Source organism: Martes martes, assembly GCF_963455335.1.
Source record: "Martes martes genome assembly, chromosome: 7".
NCBI lineage: Eukaryota > Metazoa > Chordata > Mammalia > Carnivora > Mustelidae > Martes > Martes martes.
Genome location: NC_137894.1, coordinates 35,652,476 through 35,678,612, shown reverse-complemented (window position 1 = coordinate 35,678,612; position 26,137 = coordinate 35,652,476). Strand labels below are relative to the sequence as shown.

Sequence of the window (26,137 nt, the reverse complement as noted above, 5' to 3'; positions counted from 1 at the left end):
TACAGAATTTTTACTTTAAGGTACAAAACATTACCCATTAAAAGCTAATACTGTCACAAATACGTGTTGAGCTATTGCTTTGAATAACTGAAAAGTTGTCTGTTTCTGGACGAGAGTAATAGTGATAATTCTCAGTAGGATGAAGGAAAGCCACCTGCCATCTCTCCATGTCAAGAAACGCCAGCATTCCTTTTACTCATGGGAGTTTCTGTACCTCTGAGTAATGTTGGAAAATGGGTGGAAAAATAGGTTGATTATTATTGCCTTAAGAAAAGGAGGCCAGAGAGATCCTTTACAAAGTGCTTTCAATCTCTGCTCCATCCGGAGTCTCTGAAATGTACATAGGTATAGCTTTAATCTCCTCATTCAAGTAACATCAACAAAGACTGAAAGTAGGAAATAGGAAAAGAAAGAAATCAGTTGTTTCTAGGGAGATTATATTCACTGTAGAAACTAGTAAGAAACCATTCTTGTCTACTAAAAAATGAGGACCGACATAAATTGACAACCAGTGATTTGTGAGGATAGACTTGAAAATCAGCAGAAAATTGATGAGAAGTAGACCAGAAAGATGACAAGTGTGAAATAATAGTTTGAGGTAGACCAAGTAGGAGGTAGACCAAAAAGATAATAAATATAAGAATACTTTAAGTGAGGCTAAAGACATTTATGGGGCAACAAGTTAGTTCTGGTATACTCAAGGTAGCCAAAAGACCAGTAAAGATGTCAAGGTCAATGTTCTTAAATGTCAGGATGGCCTGACATGTGTATTCAGGCAAAGAGCATTTTTATTTTTTTTATTTTTATTTTTTAAGATTTTATTCATTTATTTCACAGACAGAGATCACAAGTAGGCCGAGAGGCAGGCAGAGAGAGAGGAGGAAGCAGGCTCCCCGCTGAGCAGAGAGCCTGATGCGGGGCTCGATCCCAGGACCCTGGGATCATGACCTGAGCCGAAGGCAGAGGCTTTAACCCACTGAGCCACCCAGGCGCCCCGCAAAGAGCATTTTTAGAAGGAGATCACACTTCTCTGAGAGAAGGCCTTCACAATAAGTATGTAGAGAGTAAAGAACTCTCAGAAGGTGTTCAGTATGCAAATATTTGAATTTGTAAGTACGAGAAGATAGTGCAGGGGAAGTGTGAAGAAAAATTAATGGTACTCATTGTGCTTACTAGGATGATGATATGCTCAAAAACTACAAAAGCAGTCTGAGAATCTTCCTCTATTGCAGTCCAACATGGTAACTCAGTAGCAGACAACAGAGATCAGCAATAAGGAGGCAGAAGGTTCAGAACTATCACTTACATTGACAGCCCTGAGGCCTTGCTACACTCAGCATGTGGTACACCGACCAGATGGCTGGCATCATCTCAGATTTTGTTAGAAATTAAGAGAATCCCACCTCCCTCAAAGGTCAACCCACTCAAAACCTATGCTTCACAAGATTCCCAGGAGACAAGTGGGAAACTAAAGTTTGAGGAGCACTGATATGGGCGACTTTACTAACGCCAGGTGAAAGACGACTGGGTGTTCCATATTATAATTTTATCTTGGCCTAAGTTATTATTTTAACCAATTTATTTTCAGTGACTTTGTTTTTCTTTCTTTCTTTTTTTTTTTTTTTAAATATTTTATTTAATTTGACAGACAGAGATCACAGGTAGGCAGAGAGGCAGGCAGAGAGAGGAGGAAGCAGGCTCCCCGCTGAGCAGAGAGCCCGATGCGGTACTCGATCCCAAGACCCTGGGATCATGACCTGAGCCGAAGGCAGAGGCTCCAACCCACTGAGCCACCCAGGCGCCCGACTTTGTTTTTCTATTCAAAGATTCATCTGAGAATGGGACAAAGGCCTGAGACACCTCTCTTCACCACCCCACCACTTCCTAAATGTCGATGCAATTTCAGGATATGACTTGACGACCAGCCACAAGTCCCAATTTAAGAATCAGTGTTTAAAAGCATCCCAAATACTCTTTTTACAGAACTATTAATTAGAAACCACCTGAATCCTTGTGGACCCCATCTACCATCTGGCTGCTATCTTGGGGCCTGACAGGGTTTGTTCTTAATAAAGACTTTGAAGACACAGACATATGTTACACAATCAATGCCCTGAACAGGACTGTCCTGATTTAACAATTGGCAGGGAACCAAATTCTGTGGATATCAAGATGACAAACACAACGTCTGCAGTCAACTGGAATTACCAATTGAACATTTCAGTCACTTATAGGCATCTAGATATTTTGGTAGTGTTGTAAATCATTTCCAACTTGTTGCTTACTAAATTATAATCCTCAAGTTCGTCGTAATGGCTAGTAATTGTTGAATATTTATTATATGCTAGGAAACCACTCTCCCTCATTCCTGTCTCTCCAGGTTTTCTTATTTCTCCTTATAATAATTTATAGGCTAGGTATTTCTGTCTCTTGCTTACAAATGTGGGAAGTAAGGCTTGCTGAGTTTAATAAACTATACAGATTCAGAGCTAAGAAGTTTATCGAAAGTAGCAGAGCCTGAATTCATACCTATGTCCAAATTATTGCTAAACCTACATTTGTACCTGCCAGGGTAAAGACTACAAGAGTTTTTAGAATAAATTATTTAGAAAAAATTCCACAAAACCAAGTTTGTTTCACAATTTTCTCCCTTCCTGTGCTTTCTTTTTCACAGAAAGTACATCTTTTTTTTAATCAACAAAATAATTTACCCTGGCTTTATTCAGTAAGTTATCACCATAGTGATCAGAAGAATTACTGTTTATTACACTTGCAAGGTGGTCGATGCCAAATGATAAAAAACAAAATAAGTTTGCTCATACACATTGAGTAAAGTTGGGAAAAAGTTCTTTGATTTTAAATTAGATTATTTCTTTTAGAGCAGTTGACGAGTTCATGAATTAAAGCCAAAAGCTGCCAACAGCTACAAGTCTGGAAGTTCTAGCCAGTTCCTTCCTCTCTGTTGACCGGACTCTAGCACAGGTTGCTCACAAGTTGGGGTCTGCTGCTTTAGTCACAAGATGGACTATGGAGCCCAAACTACGTAACAACACAGAGTCGTTCCAGGTCAGCAGTCCAAAGCACTACTCCATAGTCAATTAATTTTAACAACATTTTAGAAGGCAAATAGGGAGAGTCAGAAAAATCACTATCAATGTGCAAAAGAGCCTGCCAGATGAATGTTTTTAATCGTATGCCCTCTACTCTGTGAGGTACTCTAAGTCCTCATTTTCTCTAGTAATTATTATTCATGTCACATTTAAAAAAAAAAAAGGTGTAGTACATTTCTTGAAGCCACCTATTAGACTGAAATAGTGAAAAGGAAGAAGGGAGAGAAAGTGATCAGATTCACATGCATTTGTGAACACTCTTCTAGGGGTTAAAACCTTGAATGACCCTTGAAGGAGACTGCTTTGAGACTTTGACAGATCTTTCCCCCTTTATATAAAAGTAATCATGGGATGCCTGGGTGGCTCAGTTGTTATGCCTCTGCCTTCAGCTCAGGTCATGATCTCAGGGTCCTGGGATTGAGCCCTGCATTGGGCTCTCTGCTCAGGAGGGAGTCTGCTTCCCTCTCTCTCTGACTGCCTCTCTGCCTACTTGTGATCTCTGTCTGTCAAATAAATAAGTAAAATCTTAAAAAAAAAAAAAAAAAAAGTGAGTGCTATTATTTAAAAATCATCATCATCATCATAGTCTCATCCCATTAGCATAGTGCTTTCCAGTTTGCAAAGTGCATTTAACATATCATGCAATCCTCACACCAACCTAGGGACTCCCTATGGCTTTTTTTTAACTTAAATTCATTTAGCCAAGGTATAGTATGGTTTTTGATATAATGTCCAATGATTCATCAGTTCAGTTATGGCTTTTTTTAAGAAAAAAAAAAATCAAGGTTTGAAGAAGCATTAATTGCCCAAGTTTACATAGCCCATGAGTGATAAAGCTTTCTGAAGTTGGGTTTCCTGGACTCAGGTCCCCTGCTGCCTCCTGGCTTGCAATACTACAAATGTTTAGTTTGAACATGCAGGTATTCTGTCCTTGTCTCTAAGATTGTTTGTATAGGATTATCCCATTTGCAATTCACTTCAAGTAAACAAACACATGGTGCGTTTTTATTACAGTTCAATAAATACAAAGATGGAAAAAACAATCTTTGCTCCCAAAAGTATTCTCTTCTGGTGGAAAAAGAAGATGCATAAATCATAAACTACAATCCAAGTTACTCCCTTAATATATTTACCATGACTTCTTGAAAATGTGTGTGAATGTGCAAACATAATAAGTATCGAATTGTACACTTTAAGTTGGTTGAACTGTATGGTACGTGAATTACCTCTCACTAAAACTATTTTAAAAAGTCAGATAAAAATTCTTTTTAAAAAGGAGATTCTTATCTCAAAAAAGCTAAGATAACTACAAAATTATTTACTCTTGATCTTAGACCTGATTTTTGATGCTACAGTCTCAGCATTTTGGGTACTCTTCTTACACAAAGTTATTAATCTATAATCAGTAAATATCTAAGCAAAGTTTCATACACTTTACTTGTAGCACTCCTATCTTCATTGCTGTTTCCAACGAATATTAAATTTTTGAGATTAAATTCCTTAACAGAAATAGTATGCTTAATCCTCTAAAATAACTACTTATTTTAAAAGTAAATGTAACATAAAACACCAATAGTTACACAAATGTAATTACATAAGAAAAGAGAGGCCTGGCCCAAAGAAAATGTGTACTGGCAAACAGTGCCACCATGGGATTGTTCTAAATAATCACATTCTTCCAAAATGTGGACAGAAGCCCCTCTGCCCATGGCCCAACCCTCTGATCCAGTGTAAACCTTTCATGTTACAGGTGAGAATGATAATGCACAAAGGCGCTGACCTCTTGGAATGTCTCAAGATCACAAGTGGAAGTCTCTTCCTCTGCTCACCCCTCCACTGAGTTGGGATTACCCATTAAAGTCTTTATTTATTCAGCAAGTAGTTACTGAGTAGCTTCTATTTTATAGACATCACTCCAGGCAAGACCCTTACATCGTTACAGACGGTTAAGAAGCAATCAAATGAATACACATAAATAGACAAATAAAAGATACTGATTAGTTGCTAGATAGCTGATTAAAATAAGGTTATTCCTGGCAGTGACTTTGGATCCCGAGAGGATGACATTAAAATGAGGCCCACATCACTGCTTATGAAGGCTGGTGGGAAGAGAAGTCAAGGAAATAGTACCAGGTTGGAAAAAACTTGAACTTAGAATGTGCTGAGGAAAAGAAAGGAATCCACAAAACCCATTTGTGTTTGACTTGAGTAACTGGATGAGTGGTCATGCCAATATTGCAGTATGTGCAGGAGGAAGAAGCAGGTTTTGACAGGGGAGATTAGGAATTCTTTGTTGATCTTAGGAAGTTGGAGATGCCTGAAAGACATTTGAGGAGGGTGGGGAAATATGAGGGATGGGACTAAGGGAGCACATGCTAACTGAAGAAACTTACCAGCCTAATGTATTGGTGCTTCCCATTTGAGCTAAGGAGACTCCTAGATTTGCAGCAGAGTGGCATGAAAGGATGTGGTTGGTGGGAGGCAGAGGCAGAGGTAGAGAGAACAAATATTGTTGATACAATGGAGAACAAATATCTCACTGCAAAATAAGGAATTTCTGCCTCCAAAGAGTCTGGTTTAACATTAAAGATAGAAGACCTCTGTATTTGTGGGTGGGAGACCCAGACTTCACCAGAAAATCAGATATTAAAATCTACTGTGTGCCTCTTTCAAATAATGAAAATGTCTGTATGTTTCCACCGTGTCCCCCAGCATCATGTTTACATTTTAGCAATGCCAAAAAACAAAACTAACAAAAACAGAAACGAAAACAGTGATACAATGAGAATGAACTCTGAACCAGTCTTACCCTATTAATCTATTTTTCATGTTGTAGTTAAAATGCCCTTTTGAAGTTGCAAATCTGAACAGGACATGAACCTCTGAAATCCCTTTACCATCTTTTGTCAAACTCCTCACCATGGTCCACCAGCTCCTGTATGCCAGTCCCTGTCAATGTCTTCAGCCTTTCTTCTTGCTACCTCTTGCTCGTAGGACCTGCTGAGTGTGCTTTCCTCAAATGTGCCTTGTGCTCACTCTCATTGCCAATGCTCTGTCCTCTACCAGGACAAGACAGAGGATTCCTGCTCGTGTCTTCCCAGAACTAACTCCTAATTATTCTTCAGGCCTTTGCCATATAACACTTGAACAGAGGAAGTTCTTCTAGAAAGGCTGCCTTTTTCCCTTGTCCCAAATCTGATTTAGATGCTTTTCCTTCAGACATTCTATCATCATTAACCTTAATCACCTCATATCACTTGTGACTACCCTCCATAATTTTGTTGAGGGCAGGGACCATGGCGGTCGTGTTCATTGCTCTACCCCCCAACAATGAGTGGGCATTTAGCTTCTAGGGGCTCAAAATATATTGTTGAACAAATGCAAAGAAAATTTTCTTCTAGACTATAAGTTACTAGAGGACAGGAAACCTGGACTGGTTTCCGGTTTTCTAACTAAGCATTGTGTGAGGATATTGATAGAATTTTTTAACTTAGAGTTCTGTTTTTTTTTTTTAAAGATATATATATATATAGACAGATAGATATATAGATAGATATTGTATAATACATACAATATATATTTCAGAAAGATATATATTATATATACATCATATATATGTGTGTATGTATATATATATACATAAATATACACACATACATACACATACATATACATACACATACATACAGACAGGGAGAGAGAGAGAGAGAGAGGGAGAAGAAGAGAGAGGCAGGGAGAGGGAGGGGGAAAAATCCCAAGCCGACCCATGCTGAGTGCAGGCTAAGCTCACTGGATCAGGGGCTGGATCCTATGGCCCGAGCCGAAACCAAAAGTCAGAAGTTTAACCTACTGAGCCACCCAGGTGCCCCCAAAGTTCTATTTTAAAGAGCTCTATTTCCCTTGTAAGATTTGGACTTATTGAGAACAGTGTTTCTGGCAAAGAGTCCGGCCACTGTCTTTTTGAAGACTTTGGTCAGATTTTAACTTTCATAGCCATGGATACAATTTCCAAGTCCGCCTAGACAAATATTTGTACCTACTCACGCCTTTAATACGGTCTTCCCCGGTAAATGAACTTCTGTAAGGTACCCCTGCATCTAAGCATGAGCCTATGAGTGAGATACTTATTACGATCCTGAGGCTTCGATGACTTGATTAAAAAATATATGTTTTTGAGGGCTTGGAAAGACTTGGAAACCTTTATTTTCCTACTATGTGGAAATAAGTTTTAGAACTAATCACAACATTCTAATGCATCAATTCTTTACATTTAAAATCAAGAACACAAAATCACAATTTACCTAAAACATGTATTCTAAGAAGTATAAATATTTGTAATTACCTTCTAGTGCGTATTTCATATCTTGAGCGAAAAGGGTCCACATTATTTCAGCACTTATTTTTCCCATGTTCAGTTCTTGAGGAAACCTAAAACCAAACACATATATGAGTACATCAAAAAGAGAAATCTGTCTAAAAAATGAAACACCTCACTTGACATATATGTCACAGTAATTGATGTCTGGTTCATAAATGCTTTTATTTATGAGATTTTTCGTTTTAAACTTTCATCGTCAGGGGCAAAGCTACATACCAGAGTGTGGAAATAAACACAGTTATTTGGTGCTGGGAAAATAGACTCTGTAATGTTAGTCCAAGGTAGTGGTGCCTGGAGCCCCTGATGGATGTCTTAGGCTATGTGTGTGTGTGTTCTAAAGAGCCCTTCTAGTTATATCTCAATTTTGAACAGAGGGCAAAAGACTCTGAGTACGTAATAGCCAAAAAAACCTTACATTCATCTGTTAGTCATTTTCCTTAAAGCACGCTTGAGTCCTTACATTCTTTATTTGCTTAAAATAAATTATTTCAGAAAGACTCCCTACTTCTCTAGTAAAATGGCCCACGGGGGGCCCATTCCTCAAGACTCCAGAATTCCCAAGTATGTCTTTGTTTTAGATCAAATAAACTTCAGGATTAACTTTCCTAGTGCTGCTGAATATGCATTCCTTTGTACATGCTTTCAATCTTATGATAAGGCTCCCAGTAATATAAGCCCAATGAATAAATGACTAACTCTTTTCATTATATTGAAAACACGACATGCCAGTATATTAAGACTGAAAATATTTTCTGTTCTAATATTTAATATATATATAAATACAAAAAATAATGTATACTAAGAAAGAAAAAATACGGCAAGGAATAAAAATAACTCTCATGTTCATTATATTTTTGAGTTTAAATAAAAAAGGAGTAATATCAATGTTGAATGGCAAATAAAGTGTTACCTAAGTTAACGTGACCTCAATATGACCTCAAATAAAAACAAAACAAAACACTGACACTACATAAAACTATTCTAGCCCAACTTTCCACCAAAAGAAGCTGTGTTTCATCACATATCCCTTACCAACTGCCATCTATCATTTTGTCTAATAATGCCAATTGATATTTTAAAAATTATGTGCAGAATCTGTACATTTATCAAGTATTTAAACTCAGGACACTTGCTATGATCGAAAAAATTTACATGACTTGAATATATGAAAATTAGTTTCAACATTAAATTTTATTCTATGGATATAAAGATAAACTTAGGCAAGTAATTTATTTCAAAAGTTTTCATTTATGGATAGCCACTAACATCGCATAATTTGTAGTGTATTATTTTTTATGTAATAATTATGTAGCAACAAAATTGTAAGTGATAACATAATGAGAGTACTTTAAGCTCATAAAAGGAGGAAATTATTTGAACTTTTTGAATCAAGAATGAAGAACATATACTTTATAACACTTTATAATGTTCTGATATTAAAAAAACGTATTATACAAAAAGAAAACCAAAAAACACTCTCTCTCATAAGAATAGCTGCAAAATTCTTCAGTAAACAATGGCAAATTTGATCCTGCAATGAACAAAAAGGATAATACATCATGATCAAGAGAGGTTTATCCCAAAAATGCAATGTTGGTTCAACATCCAAAAATGAATCAATGTAATTTATTGTATTAAATGACTAAGTAGAAAAACTTATCTGACAAAGCTTAATATTTATTCACGACGAACAAATAAAATTTTGAAAACTAGGAATTAGAGGAAATTCAACATTATAAAGAGAATGTACAAAAACCTACAACAAACATTATACTTAATGGTCTCATACTAATACTGAAATCAAAGTAGTGATATTTACATCACTACTCTTATTAAACATTATACTGGCATTCCTAAAGTTTAAAAAAAAAAACAAGAAAAAGAAATAAGAAAAGGGATATATAGAGTCCCTGGGTGGCTCAGTGGGTTAAGCCTCTGCCTTCAGCTCAGGTCATGATCTCAGGGTCCTGGGATTGAGCCCCATGTCTGGTTCCCTGCTTAGCAGGGAGTCTGTTTCTCCCATTCCCTCTGCCCCTCCCTGCTGCTTGTGCATGCCTGCTCTCTCTCTCTCAAATAAATAAAAGCTTAAAAAAAAGGGGGGGGGCATATTGATAGCAAAGGAAGAAATAAAATTCTATTTTCAGACATGATTATCTATGCAGAGAATTAAAAAAAAAAAAAAAACCACAAAAACAGCCACTAGAGAAAAAGCCACTAATGGTCCAGCAGCCTCACGGAATATAAAGTCAATATCCAAATCATTGTATTTCTGTACACTAGCATTCAGCCATTGGAGATTGAAATTTACATAACAGTATCAATCATAATGTCACCAAAAGTTATGAAGTACTTAGGTATAAACCTATGAAAATATGTACAAAATTTATATGAAGACTACAGAGTGTTGAGGAGAGACACCAAATAAAACCTAAATGGAGAAATATATTGTACTTGTCTATAGATATATCCAATATTGTTAGGATGTCAAATTTTCCCAAATTGATTTATAGATTCAATCAATCTCAATGAGAATTCCGGCAGGATTTTCTTGTGGAAACTGAAAAAGTGATTCTAAAATTTACATGGTAAGGCAAAAGACCAGAAAGAACAAAAAGTAATGTTAAAAAAAGCTGAAGCAGTTACAACACCTGTCTTCATAGTTTACAATGAAATACAGTAATTAAGACACTGCATCTTCAAAATACAAGGTTAATTATTGTTCAATAGATGTTCCAGTGATTCAATGGGGAAATGGTAGTCTTCAATAAGTTGTCCTAGAGTAATGGGATATCCATATGCAAAAAAAAAAAAAAAAATAGACCTTGACCCATACTTTATGACATATAAAAAATTAACTCAAAATGGATCACATACCTAAATATAAAACCTTAAACTATAAAACTTCTAAAACAAAACATAGAAAATCTTTCTGACTTTCTGACTTTACATTCTGACTTAGATGTGATGCAAAAAGTTCAAATCATAACCTTAATCAAAACCTTAATCATAACCTTATCATACCAAATCATAACCTTAGTCAAAATATAAAACCTTAAACTATAAAACTTCTAAAACAAAACATAGAAATCTTTCTGACTTTCTGACTTTGCATTCTGACTTAGATGTGATGCAAAAAGTTCAAATCATAAAATAAAATATTAATAAATTATACTATGAAAATTAAAGTTTGTTCTTCAAAATGTACTACTGAGAAAATGAAAACACAAGCAACAGTATAGGAGAAAACAGTTTGCAAAACATGTAATTGATAAAGGAATTTTATCCAAAATACATAGATTATTCTGCAATCTCAATAATAAAAAAATTACCCAATTAAAAAAATGGGCAAAGGATTTGAATGACACTTCAGCAAGGAAGATAATTAATGAAAATTAAGCACATGAAAATGTGTTCAACAGTACCATTAGGTACTTTCAAAATAAAACTATAATGTGGGGGGCACCTGGGTGGCTCAGTGGATTAAGCCTCTGCCTTCTGCTCAGGTCATGATCTCAGGGTCCTGGGTTAGCATTGGGCTCTCTGCTCAGCGGGGAGCCTTCTTCCCCCTCTCTCTCTGCCTGCCTCTCTGACTACTTGTGATCTTTCTCGCTGTCAAATAAATAAATAAAATCTTAAAAAAAAAAAACAAAACTACAATGTGGTACCATTATATGTCTGCTAGAACAGCTTAAAAACAAAATGAAACAAAGTAAAACAAAATCTGCCAATACCACAGCTAGCAAGGTTGCAGAGGAGCTATAAGTTGATATATTTTGGCTGAGAAAAAAAGAATGTTAGATTCAGATTGGGAAGCAATTTGGCAATTTCTTACAAAGCTAAATATACATTTAACCAGCAGTCCCTCTCCAGGTAGTAGAGAAATGAAACTATATTTATAGCAAACACTGTACATGTTGCTTAATTCTTAATCACCAAAAACTGCAAACATCGGTGTCCTTCAACTGATGAATGGATAAATCAGCAGTGATAGATTCATAGGATGGAATTTACTAAACAATAAAAAGGAATAAAATACCAATACATGTAATAACGCAGATGAGTACCAAATGAATTATGCTGAATGAGAGAAGCTCGGTTCAAAAGCTTCCATACCATGATTCCAATACAGTATCAGAAAGACAGAAAGAGAAAATATATCAGTGGTTGCCAGTGGCTTGGTGAAGAGGGGCTGACTATAAAGGAATGTGGAGAAACTTTTGGGGTGATAAATATATTTTATATCTTAATGTTGGTAGTTACATGACTATGTGTTTTTTATTTCATCAGTTTCTGTTCTTCATTATTTCCTCATTTTCTTTGAATTTAATATGTTGTTTCTTTTCTGAATTCTTAAGAAAGATTCTTAGGTAATTAATTTGGGGACTTTCTTCCATTGTTATGTGTATGTAGGGCATAAATTTCTTACAGGAAATACATTTAGCTGTATCTTAAAAAAATATTTTGCTGGATATACATATTAATCCAATCAGACTATTTTAAAATTTTAATTTTGGTATTTTTCTACTTTGAGAACTCTCCAATTTTACTGTCCTAATTTTTTTTAAGTGAAGTATAATTGACCCATAATGTTACATTAATTTCAGGTGTACCACATGGTGATTCAGTATCTCTATTATACTATGCTTTGCTCACTACACCTGTAGCTATTATCTTTCACGAGACAATGCTATTACATAACATTGATTATATTCCCTATGCTGTACCTTTCATTCCTGTGATTATTTATTCCATAACTAGAAGCCTGTTATCTCCCAGTCTCCTTCACCCATTTTGTCCATGCCAAACTCCTCCCTTCTGGGAACCATCAGTTTGTTCTCTTTATTTATAGGTTTCTGCTTTTTGTTTGCTTATTCATTCACTTTGTTTTTTAGATCCCATATATAAGTGAAATCGTTATGTTATTTGTCTAATCTTGATTTCTTAACTTCAGCTCTTTTTGTTGCTGTTTTCTCCTTAGCTTATAGTCAAAGAACACATTTTGAAGGATTTTGATCTTTTTAAATTTGTTGAGATTTCCTTTACACCCCACCATATAGTTAATTTTGATAGATAATCTTTATTTTACATTTTTTGTGTCCTTGAACATAATCCTGGTTATTTTTTCTGTATTATCTTCATGTTAACTAATTTTCTCTTCATTTGTGTCTAACGTGCTGGTAAATCCAGTATTATTTTCATTTGTTGTAGTTCTCAGTTCTAGAATTTACTTTCAAGTGCATAACTAAGTATTTCCTTTTTGTTAATTTCTTAAATATATATTAATCACAATGATAACATCTGAGTATCTAAATTCTGTTGTATTAATCTCATAATGTCTACTGTTTTTTATTGAATGAAAGACTTTTTGTGAAAAATGTATATCCAATTTAAGTATCTGTAGGACGTTAGTATTCTTCAGAAAGGATTTCTTTTTCTTCTGGCAGAAGCGTTTTAGGGTTTGAGACAGATGACCTTTATCCATTTAGGGACTGAGTTCATTCAAAGTAGGTCTGTATTTTACTCATACTCCTAGCGTGTATCCCTTCATCACCCAGGTTGTATGCTTGGGATGTTCACGTGGACCCACTACTTCACAGGGCCTGAATTTCAATTATGCTCCTGTTGCTGTGTTCGGCTTTCTCGGTTTTTCAGCTGCTACTTTCTGTTGAGCTTCTCAGGCTCTCAGTCTTTGTCTCTAGCTAAATCAGTTAAGGCTTCTAGGGGAGAGGGTCATCACATACCCAACACAGTTTTCTGGTGAACGCATGTGTATACCATAAGAAATTCAAGGAGATAAATAAATAAATAAATATATATTGACTGGGCCGCCTGGGTGGCTCAGTCAATTAAGGATCTAGCGTCTACCTTTGACTCTGGTCATGATCCCAGGACCTGGGGATCATGTTCTGCATTGGGCTCTTGCTTGGCAGTGAGCCATCTTCTCCCTCTGTCTGCAGCTGCCCCTGCCTGTGCTCTCTCTCTCTGGCAAATAAATAAAATCTTTAAAAGAAAATATCAATTGATGGAAGAGATAAGCTGTGCACCCCAATTAACAGTTGTAATTACCATAAGAAAAGACTCTAAGAGTGACTTCTAAAATACTTTTTATCCTTTAATATGGAAGCTTTAGTAAGATAATTTCAAAACAAGGAACCTAAAAATTAGCTGTTTGTCTCAGGATTTTCTCAATTACATAATCAATCAATGTCAAGTGTGATTTTCATCGTTGAGAAACTGTGGGTTAAGAGGTCTCATCACTAGTATTAAATCCTCAACATGGCAAACCTAAACCAAACCAAGCCACCATTTAAAATAAAAACATAGTAGAAAAACACACGCTATATATAAAAAACCAAAGGAATAATATTAATATAAAAGGAACTGTCATAAATCTATAGGAAAAAGATGAATATTAGGAAAAAAATGGTTAGTGGAATGGTCATTTTTAATTATTTATTTTTTTAAAAAAGATTTATTTACTTATGTATTTGTGTGTGAGAGAAAGAGAGAGCACACAAGCAGGAGGAGCAACACGGAGAGACAGAGGCAGGCTCCCCACTGAGCAGGGAGCCCAACAGGGGGCTCCATCCCAGGACCCTGGGATCATGACTTAAGCTGAAGGTGGACACTTAACTGACTGAGCTGCCTAGGTGTCCCTGAATGCTCAATTTAAAAAGAAAAACACAAAACGTTAAAAACAGAAAAAGAGATGTTTAACCTTTCTATTAATGAAATCTTCATTAAAATAGTGAAAATTTATTGAAAAAAATTCAGATTAGAAAACATTAAAAATGGTAAAAGAAAAATTCATACTCGTTTAAACTTGTTTTTCAAAAGTCATCTAATGACTCTCTAAGGGTTTCCAATGCTTATGCAATTCCAATACCTCTGTTATTCCCACTCCTTTCTGTCTTGTATCACAGGAGTCCCCTCTCTGGGCTGCATCATCCTGATGTTACATGAAACCACGGAATAATATGCAACTATCAAAAAGAACAAGATAGATTTGCTTGTACTGACACAAAAAGATGCCCACCAGGGGCACCTGGGTGGCTCAGTGGGTTAAAGCCTCTACCTTCAGCTCAGGTCATGATCCCAGGCTCCTGGGATCGAGCCCTGCATCAGGCTCTCTGCTCCCCAAGGAGCCTGCTTCTTCCTCTCTCTCTGCCTGCCTCCCTGCCTACTTGTGATCTCTGTCTGTCAAATAAATAAATAAAATCTTTAAAAAAAAAAAAAAAAGATGCCTACCAGGAAGTGTTACATGAACAAAGGAAATTACAAATCAGTATACATAATATGATTCCATATTTTGTAAAAACCAAAAAAAAATCAATGTATATCCATTTAACATATGTATAAGAAACATTATTAAATGAATATCTATGCTTGTATGTGCAGAAAATATGAGCTAGAAAAATATATACCCAAACTATTGAAAATTTGTAAGACTTGGGTGAGGGGGCTTCTTACACTTTTTATTTTCTTCACCAAAATGATGCATAAATATGAGAACTTTCATTTTCTGCTTTACACAGCCCTGTGAAGCTGGATAAGATTATTTTTGTAACCACAAAAATTTTAAAAATCATTTCTCTTTTGAAATAAAAATCAATGGGAATTTTACCAAATATGTAATTTTTAAGAAATTTTATTTCTTACAGAATCTGCATTTGGTTAATAATATTCTCATTTTACAAGTGAGTGAATTTTACAAGTGGTCAGAATTTGAGCATTGAGATATTTTCCCCAGAGTTCATGATGTCTTCAATAAAACAGAAGATATTCAGCAATTATTTTTTTGATGCTTAGAAGAGACATAAAGGTGACTGTGATTACATTCATTTTAGACTCAGGAACATCAGAGATTAAGAAATGTGTCCTAAACCATAAAACAAATCATGGCAGAATCAGAAACAGAACTTGTGCTTCTCAACTGTATTTTTCATTCTTCTTTTTTTAATGACAGTAACAAAAATTAGCATTGAAAATGCCTTCATAGTTCATTTTCTTTTTTGTGTTAGCCTACTAATTTTGCCTTAAATAATTTACAGTTCAAATTATTAACTTCATAATTTATACAATAGTTCCTCTTTAAATGTAAATCTCAGTATCTACTACTTGCTAAGTTCTACTACTATGCAGGAGACAATCTTTGGAGCTTGAGATATTTTCGAGATCTGTTTTAGAAGTTTTGCTCATAGTGTATTATGATATGCTGGTTCCAAATTTGGTTGCACTTATCATTACCTATGGAGATAATGGATACCCTCTGCTAGAAAAAAAAGAACTCAAAGCACTTTTATTTATTTAATAGTTACAGAGGTTCTTCTGAAATCTATACTTTTACTTTGCTACTTCTCTATGGTATTTTTGGTGCATTTAAAAATATTTCTTTGGCTCTTTCTTACAAATAATCTAGTTAAATAAAAGCATCACTATTTAACCCTGAACTAGAGAGCAGATGGAGTCATCAACCTCTGCCACAATCCATAGCATCTTCTCCTTTCCACAATTTTGTGGATTCTTCCATTATCAAGCCTATGAAATCTGTTGGCCCTCCCCTCTTCCTACCGCCACTTCCCTTATTCAAGCCTTAACCTTCATTTGCCTCAAGACTTGCACTCCTTTATCTACTTGCCTCCATTTCTCTCTCCTCCAGTACACTTCCATATTACCATGTAAACTACCTTTTAAAAACACAGGCCATACTATCTCAACACATTTATTTTTAATTTTTAAACATTTTTATTTTTTTTAGGCCACTAAAAAAACTACTGCTTCAAAACCATCAATTGCTTATAACACATTCATTAGTATAGAAAAGTATCACTCATTAATGTTACTTTCTTGGCCAGTGAAGATCTCATCCTGACTTTAACTTCTATCTCTACTCTCCAACACTTTCATGCTCTACCTACCGAGCTTACTTATAATGTCTCAACATATCTGATGTCCCATTTCTTCTCATCGTTTTCCCCATCTATTCTCTTTCCCCCTGATTTTCCATTTGATCCTAACTGCCTCTTCCTTCAAAGCACAGCTCAAGTATGACCTCTCTCCAAAGTCCTCTGTTGCACTCAAGGCAGAATTAGCAGTGATTTCTTAGCTGTGAAGGATAAGGGCAATGACTATAAACTGCATCACAGTTCACTTATTATCAGGAGTTAGTAATTGTATTGGTGTTTTTTACTATGTAAATACCACAATTTTACCGTTGACATTAGATTTAACAGTATAATTTCATTGACATTTGCTTTATAGTTCAAAACGGATGAAAATTATATATTTTTTCTTCAACTAATTTTGTTTAGCATTAGAAAACAAATCCTCCCCACTTAGAATCTCTTCACTACCCAGTAATATTAGGTTTATACCATCTTCTAAACATATACATATATTTCTTCTCCATATGACAATTCCAGAAGCCAGGATATAACCTGTTGACGATATCTGCAAAGCTAATAATTTCCACAACAATTTTATTCCTACCTACCTAGAGAAAAAAAGGGGAGAAAAAACTCACAGCTATGAGCAAAATAAAAGATGAAAAAAAAAAATCTGTCACTGGAGTAAGAAGAGAGACATCTAGTATGTGTCCTAATAGATTTTATCAAGTCCAAGTAACTACTGGTTAGATATTCTCTCCAGTTTTTAAGGGGGCAAAAAATAATCCTATTCCCCCAAAAGTGTTTTTTTTTTTTTTTGCATTGTGTCCAAATTTCCCTTATATATTTGCAAATACATAATCTCACATTGGCAAATTTTATATGCTTTATCTGTGCTGATTCCCCAGTACCAAATTATGATGCAGAAGGCAGAGTTGTTTTCTTCCAACACACTTCACAGCTGAATATTCTTGCCTTTTCTTGGGACTGGCTAATAAGCCCATGCAACCTGCATATTGGCTAGAGGCTTTTCCTCTGCAGTTTAACACCACTCTTGGCTACTTCGTCCGCACGATCCACAACAGTATAATGGAGTGGTTAAACCTCAGTGCAACCCAGAAGAGAGATATTTGATTTCTCCTCGGCTGCTTAACTAATTCACCCAGTGGAGTACTGATTAACCTCTTAAAACTCAATGTCCTCATCTGTCAAATAGGAATGCTAATAAATTTGGGATTTTTTTTCCTATGGCTGTTATGAAAATTAAGTGATACTTTATATGTAAGTACTTTGTACAGCCCCTAGCACATTGTGAGCCCTCAGTAGGGTTTACTGATGATAATGAAATTTTAACTACAAATGAGACATAGATGAGAACATTATTTAAGTTCCATTGATTTCTAATGTGAACAAAATTATCATAGAAGCCAAATGGAAGTTTACATTTGAATTTGCTAGTTTTCAGTTTTCCAGAACAAAGTAAGTTGCTAAAAAGATTAATAGCAATGAACTTGATTGCAGAGGGGAATTCTTAGCACTCACAGGAGTAAACTGTCTCACCAACTTCAGAAATCACAAGTACACTCCAATAATGTATATACTAATCACAAACTCCAAACTATGAGATAAGCAGTTTGGCAGAGGTTTTGACTTCCACAACCAGTCCCTAACCTCATAAATATTATATGAACTTACAAGCTAAAACAGACCCCCATAGGAACCATTAAATTTTCATATTTCATTATTCATATTTTAAAAATATAATTGTCACTCCTGCTGATCTGAATTTGTGAGGTTTCACTGTACACAAAGTAAATTCTCTAATGTAGAGCTCTACCTCTTCATTTCAAAGCAGTTATAGCTTAACTTAGTCTATCATTTATAAACGGAGGTTTAATGAAATAACCCATCTATTCCAACACTGTTAGAATGTCTCCTGTTTTTAATTTGTAGCAATTAATACAAAGCATAAATGTTTTAAATCTTGAATCCCATGAGACACAATAACCCCATTCATTATCTGCAAATCTTTGTGAAATAAGAAAAACAATCTACTACTGCCAAATTTGATAATATGGAATCATTAGTCACAACAGATAAGATTAGAATCCATTAAACATGAAGTATTATTTTGATATGCAAAGTCTGTCTTTGAAGAAAGTATTCTTTGTTACAAATGAGTAAGCAATGGTTCTGTTACCGCCCGTCTCCCATGCAACCGGAACTTCATTGGTCAGAATCCAGGAGACATTTAGTTCGCTGTGCTCTTCTCACATTCTTAAAAAAAATCACCTTTTGTTAGTATGTTCTCCGTTTAAGAACACTTGACACAGATTAGTGCAATTAGCTGCCATCATCATGAGGAGAAGGAACATTTAAGAACAATGAACTTAATTGAGCAAGACTCTGCTAGTAAATTATAAACTAGCCTTACAAGTTAAAGCTGTATTAAAGGGAAACTAAGACATACTAGAACATTGCAGGTGAGGATCAAAGTTAGCTTAAGTATTCAGAGTGCTAACTCATCTAATGGAACATTTCCTTTGGTGATAATTTTTCTTTTTGTACTGAAATTCTCCTGCACCGAGTAGATCACCAACACCATTTAAACCCAGTTACCCTTTTATCTTTTTGTTTTCTCTTTATTTACAACCTAAGGTATTATTTTAATGAACTCAGATATTTAAATAGATATTTAACTTAAACATGAAAGGTAAAATTAGAGATGGATGTAGGTTAACCGTTATATTTAATATTTTATAAAGCAGTGAAAATGCCACCTGGCAGCAGAGAGGAGGAGAAGATAGGCAGAGATGGCCTACAACCTTGCGCTATGTGCATGGGGGAAATAATAAATGGAATTTATTGAGTTCAGATCATTGTCTCTCAAGCTCCCCAAGTACTTCCAGGTTAGAGACCCAGAGGGGAGCGAGTCCTCATATCCACTAAGTGGGGCAGGAAGCTTGAGGCAGCAGAAAAGAGAAGGGAATTCACACCTATGGGTCTAGGCAATGCCAGGCTCTGGGCTAACTACTTTACATGCATTATCTCCTCAAATCCTGATAATAGGTCTTAAGTGGTACCTTCCAAATTTTTAAATGTGGAAATCACCCTGAAAGACATTGCAAAACTTTTCTAAGTTCTCCTGGCTCCATCTGTCTCACTAAGAAATATTAGATCACTAAACCACTCAAGTCTGAATACTTAAAACACAGTCGTTTTTATTTTTACTTATGGCTTATGTATTCATCTTATTCAAAAATATTAAGATGATTTACAAAATTACTATAATAAAGTGAGATTTGCCTTGAAAGTAGAGAAACTAAAGGAAAAATGAGGCTATAAAAATAAAATGAAATTAGACATAGAAATGTGTGCTGTTAGATTCTATAGAGTTATTAAACGTGGACCTCAGTCCTGACATTCCTGGCACCTAACCCACGGTGAAAAATTGATCATTTTTATCTATCTCAATTGTTTAGGAAGCAAAGTTCTTTTAAGCAGTGAATTGATGGGGAAAATTTAAAAATCACGGTTTCTCCTGAGGGTGCCAGTAAGTACACAATATTTATTAACATTTTTCTTCTGACAGATAACAAATTGCATGTATTTTTTGATTGGTTTATATATAACTGCAATTGGTACCGTTTGGCGTATCTTGTGCTCTTTAATTTTTTTGTGAGTCATTATTGTTACAGGTTTATCGTGACCAGATCCAGGCTAATCAGGAAAAAATCAAAAATGTTTGAGTTGGACCGAAGGATTAACACTCATCGTTTTACTCATGGGATTTTTAATTTACGATTAATCCTGTTGTTAATTCGGAGAGATGCTGAGGTTCTGGTTCTGCCACTTGCTGGATGTGTGATCTAGATAGTTACTCAACCTCTATGGGTTTCAGTTTCATCATCTGCAATTTGGGGATGATAATAGTACTGATGTCATCAGAATTAAGTTTAGGATTAATTCAATCATTAAACTGTATAAGTGCTTAGTACAACGCCTGGCTCCAGTTAATTCACTATAGTTCCCTCCACAATAATGATTAATATTTAGAACATATAGATATCTAGTTGTGCCTAAATTATCTGGCAAGCGTAAGAACCCTTGAAAATCCAAGATGAACCTTTTCCTTCCCCTATGATATGCATGCAGAGAGGTAGAAAACCGCAATCTTCACAAGTGATTGAGTTAGTTCAACCTTAGTGTGCATTTTTATAAGAGTGCTTTTAGAAAAGTATCCTTAATCTTTTCAGATAATGTACTATTTCAGGAATTTGCAGAGAAACACCTTATCTGTTTTAAAAATTCAAACTGGCTGTAATTAACATGAGTAAAAACTTTCAAAATAGCATCTTTTCTTTTGTACCTCTAGACAGATAGTTTTAGCTCAGATTTTTTAATTTTCTGATATCCATTCTCTCCACTGTAAACCCCAGCTCTGCACAACCAATCACGTGTAGGAAGCAAATTGTTTGCTCATATTCCAACAATTCAAACTGAAAGAGCCCTTTACACTTCAACATTAGCTTAACTGTGCTTCCAGTGGAAGGCATGAGTTGTTCCGTGAAATAGTATACCGGGTTAGTCATGCTACTTTGGTTATAAGAATCATAGGCTCAAGTTTTAACTACAAATAATTAACAGGTATTTTCTGTAAGCATAATTTGCATAATGGAGAAATAAGACTAAACTGCTTTGCATATTATATGGAAACCCAAGGAGAGCTGAATTCCATTTAACAGATGGAGCGATGACCAGTAGAGTCAGGCTTCACAGAACCATGGACAAGAAGCTTTCACAGCTGAAGGCAGTCAGGGGAGTGCAGCACACAGCCATATAGATGGGATCCTCACTCAAGAACTCCACCAATACCATGACTCTGCTACTCTCACCATTTCTGCTTTCCCTTCCAGGTAACCTTTCTTTTCTTTCACTGACAACTGCCTTATTCCCCTTCTATGCTGCTTATCTCCTGGCTTCTGCTTATACTTCATTTATTCTTTTATTCTTAATTCTTACATTCATGTATTCTTAATTTTTTTAAAAGATTTATTTATTTGTCAGATAGAGCAAGCACATGCAGGGGAAACAGCAGGCAGAGGGAGAAGCAGGCTCCTCATTGAGCAAGGAGTCAGATGACAGACTTGACCCCAGGACCCTGGGATATGACCTGAACCAAAGGCAGACAAGTGAGCCCCCCAGATATCCCTGATGTATTCTTAGTGTTAGATCACTTACTTTACATATCTTCAAACCTGTAACCTTTCAGTGTCTATTCTCCTTGTCAACTGTCTCATTCTCTGGATTTCTCAGTCTAAACCAGAGAGCAAACCAAGTTTTTCTCATTAGGTTATCTCTACAAGGGACTATGAGGGAAAGAATTGAATTCCAGAATGACTTGTGATGTGGCAGACACAGTGATTAACCAATTGAAGGCCAATGTTTAATTTTGTACATATCTCTTTTCCAACTAAATCTTAGGGTCTCCAACTTTGCTTAGTGCCTGACATATATCGAGTATTCAATATGTATTTGCTCAATTTAAATGAGAATGTTAATGAAAAATGATAAAAGTAAATAGAGCAGGAAATAAAAATGGAATAAAAGTCTTTTCAGCTAAGAGAAAAAATTAAGCATTTGCCCTATCTTTCCTGTCCTTATTCTATTTCAGGGTAATCAAGTAAGTAATCCTAGTCGATAAAGGGAAGCTCTTCATTACAGAAAAAATTCTAACTAACAAATATTGAAGGAATAATATTATAGAACCACAATTTTGCAGTCCCTATTGAAATAAATGGTTTTGAACTGATTATAAATAAACAAAAGCATTAGAGGAGAAGTCAACAGAGGATTCTAGAGTGGAGGGATCAGGCTGCAAGCACGGACTCATCTTAGCATCACCACAGGGGAAACAGCCAGACATGTGACCCTTGACATGACGGAGTAGGAAGTACACAGAATTATCTGTCCAGTATCTTGAAAAAGATCGCTAAAAGGAACCTGAAAGAGCTTCTAAAGCTAATAGTCCAATATGGGGAGTATCATAAATGGAGGAACAAGTTAAATATAAAAAAGAGGTCCAAAAAATTAGTGATCCAGAAAGCACAACATTCTAAAGGGCAATGAATATGGCCTCCATAAAAAGTCCGTAGCATGGATAAAAGAAAAGTGAAGGGAGCTGAGATAGAATAAAAGAGAGTTAGGCTACATAGTTGCCAAATGTAGGATGTGAGCCTTATTTGGATCCTGATTAAAACAAATGTAAAAAGGCATTTTTAAGGGACGCCTGGGTGGCTCAGTTGGTTAAGCAGCTGCCTTCGGCTCAGGTCATGATCCCAGCGTCCTGGGATCGAGTCCCACATCGGGCTCCTTGCTCAGCAGGGAGTCTTTTTCTCCCTCTGCCTCTGCCTGCCACTCTGTCTACTTGTGCTCACTCTCGCTCCTCTCTCTCTCTCTCTGACAAATAAATAAATAAATAAATAAAAATTAAAATAAAAAAAAAAGGCATTTTTAAGGAAAAACATCAGTATTTAGCTGTGGAACAGAAAACACAATACCATGGCATTGCCGGTGATGTTATTAATTGTGATATGCAAGAAAATAGTCATCAGTTTTAGACATGAATAATGAAGTACCTAGGGATGAAATGATACGATGTCTGAGTTTTGCTCAAGATAACTCAGCAAAGAAAAAAAAAAGCTCAAAGTATATATGAGGAAAATATGACAAAATCTTGGTAACTGTTGAATGTGAGTGATGGATATAAGGCTACATTATACAGACGCTCTACTTTTTAGAATGATGAACAATTTTGTAAGACATTTTAAATTTTAGTGTTTTCAGGTTTTTTCTGAGGGATGCCTGGGTGGTTCAGTCAGTTAAGCAGCTGCCTTGGGCTCAGGTCATGATGCCAGGGTCCCGGGACTGAGTCTGGCATCGGGTGCCTTGATCAGCAGTGAGCCCGCCTCTCCCTCTGCCTGCCATTTCCCCTGCTTGTGCTCGCTCTCTCTGTTGGACCAATAAATAAATAAATAAATAAATAAATAAATAAAATCTTAAAACAAAAAGAAGTCACTTCACAAAAAAAACAATTTAAAAAATTAATTTTTTTTTTACTATAGTTACACACATGTTACACACACAGTTACTATATGTAACACACAATGTTACAGTAGTTTTAGGCATACAACACAGTGGTTCAACATCTCTATATGTTATACTATGTTCACAAGTGTAGCTACCACTGGTTACCATACAATGCTATTAAAATATTGTTGACTATATTCTCTTTGCTGTGCCTTTTATTCCCATGACTTTTTCATTCTGAAACTAGAAGTTTATGCTTCCTGCTCCCTTTGGCAATTTTGCTTATTTCCATCACCCTCCTCTCCAGCAAACATCTGTTTATTCTCTGTATTTATATCTGATTCTGCTTTTATTCTTTTTTTTTTTTTTTTTAGATTCTTCTTATGCGTGGAATTGAATGGTATTTGTTTTCCTTAGTCTGCCTTACTTCACTTAGCATAATACCCACAAGGTTCATCCACATTGTTGCAAATGGAAGCCACAGTTTAAACAAATCAACAGCTTTAATACTTTGAACAGCATTAGCTCCAAAATAGAAAGAACAGGATAGAAGTCCCTGTTTAAAGTATCTTAAATCCAATCTCATGCAGCAAATAAAATATTCTGGGTTTTTTTTTTTTTTTTAATGATTTGGACATAATACTCTGGTTCATCCCACAGCCTTAAGAACATAAAAGCATTATCATTGCAAATCAAATAGATCTTTGAAAACTGGTCCGTTTCCTACTCAACACATTGGTCCTGCTCTATACTCTTAATTCAGAGAGAAAAACTGAAACTTTACTATATGTATCTTTTGAAGGAAGCTAAAAGAAATTACAGACAGTAATAACATACAAATGCACAGGATCACACAAACATATTTTGGCTTATGTTTTGGTGAGCACTACAAAAACAAAATGATGTAAAGTCACAGTAATTTAATGAATATTTGAAAATAAATAGTATTTCTTACTTTCAAGTACATATAGCAAACTTCCCCCTACATTGTGTATTGGATGCCAAATCTATAGGACTTTGACATCTATGTACGCAGTTGCCTGGTTCTTATAATTCATGGAAGTCACAGATAGCCAAATCTCTACATATCAAAATATAATTCACTACACAGTTCTTTTTTTTCTATGTACTTCCTTAAATTGATCATTTCTCCTGAATTTATTAACTCAATTAATGATGCCCCCATAAATACAGCATCATCATGGCTTCTACACTCTCTACACTCCACTCAAGGCAGTTAGTCAAAATATCCTTTTTTTCCTTAATATTTACCAAATCTGATCCTTCATTTCCATTATCTCATATAAAGCCTTCGTATCTCCTCACTGGATCACTGCTGTAACTACTTACCAGTTCTTCCCTCACAAAAGAAGGAATAAAAAGAAGAAACAAACTTACTTTAAAACCAAAAACAATATAGAAATTTAATAAAACCAAAATATTTTTCCAGAGACTAATAAAATTCATAACTGTCTAGCCAGTAAAAAAAGACAGAAGATACAAAATAGAAATATTAAGAATGAGAGGGGGAAATGACTTTTGATCTGGTAGACATTTAAAAGATAATAAAGAAATGTCATGAGTAAGCATATGATTGCAAATTTGACCACTCAGATTAAATGTAAAAATTCCCTGAAAGACACAAACTCCAATGCTCCATCAAGAACAAATATGTTTGTGAGGGACCAAGATGGCAGCAGGAGAGGCTCCTGAACTTTCCTTTACCCATGGATGGACTGAATGTACAACTACACATGGAGCAGTTCCCTCTGAGGGAAACCTGGGAAGTATCTTAGTGACTCCTACACATCAGGTGAATGAGAAAAAAGCCCTATCAAACGGGTAGGAAAGGCTGAGATACAGTTTTGCTATAAATTCCACCCATGACACAACACCATACGGTCAAGAGGAAATCCCCAACTCCCAGCTTCTCCCTGAGGAGCAAAGAGTTTGGACTGGACACCTAGTTCTCCAGCTTTTAAGACTCCCACCTGAGGGATGGGCCCTCAAAACACCTAGTTCTAAAAGCCAGCTGAATGAATCCTCAAGACTCACAGGATTATAGCAGATAAAGAAGTTGTTAATAGGTTTGTGAGCACTCTCTATGGGAATCCCCTTAAGGCTCAGCCCAGACAGAACAGGCAAAATGCCTGTCTGCCTGTCTTCTGGAAAGTGTTTGACTGCATACTTCACAAGTCTGAGGATCTGGTTTCTAATTTAGCATGCGCCTAGGAGCTGGCTAAGATCCTTCCCAGAGCTTGGTGGAACAGGTGGGCACTTCTCACATGTTATCCCTCTGGATTGTTCCAACAACAAAGCCAAATTACAAGTACCTCCCTGAAAAGGGGTTGTCTGCACATTTGGTGCCCCAACTTAGGGCTTCTGAGGGATGGGTCCCCACATCACCTACATCTGACAGCCAGTGGGTCTTGCATTCACGAGTCCCACAGGACTATAGCAAACAAAGCAGCAGCTTTTCAACACATACCCAAGCACCCCCTCTCTCACCCCCTGGGCCCAGTGCAGAGGGAATAGGCAAAAATGTCCATTTTCCGAGTTTCTCCCTGGAAGGGACTTAACTACATATTTTTCCAGTGGTTGCCTCAGGGTCTGGCTTCTAATTAGCCTCATCTACATGCTGACTGCTATCCCCATCCCCCTTTAAGGACACTGAC

The 26,137-nt window shown here is 35.9% G+C and overlaps 1 protein-coding gene across 1 annotated transcript in view; it reads right to left on the bottom strand.

The window, feature by feature from the left end:
* UNC13C (unc-13 homolog C) overlaps positions 1 to 26,137 on the bottom strand; it is a gene marked incomplete at both ends in the record, with an annotated part of 558,183 nt that overhangs the window by 182,345 nt on the left and 349,701 nt on the right. The window contains one exon of the mRNA XM_080807399.1: positions 7,453 to 7,538. Coding sequence (XP_080663525.1) covers positions 7,453 to 7,538 — 86 coding nt within the window. The remainder of the gene's footprint in view (positions 1 to 7,452; positions 7,539 to 26,137) is intronic.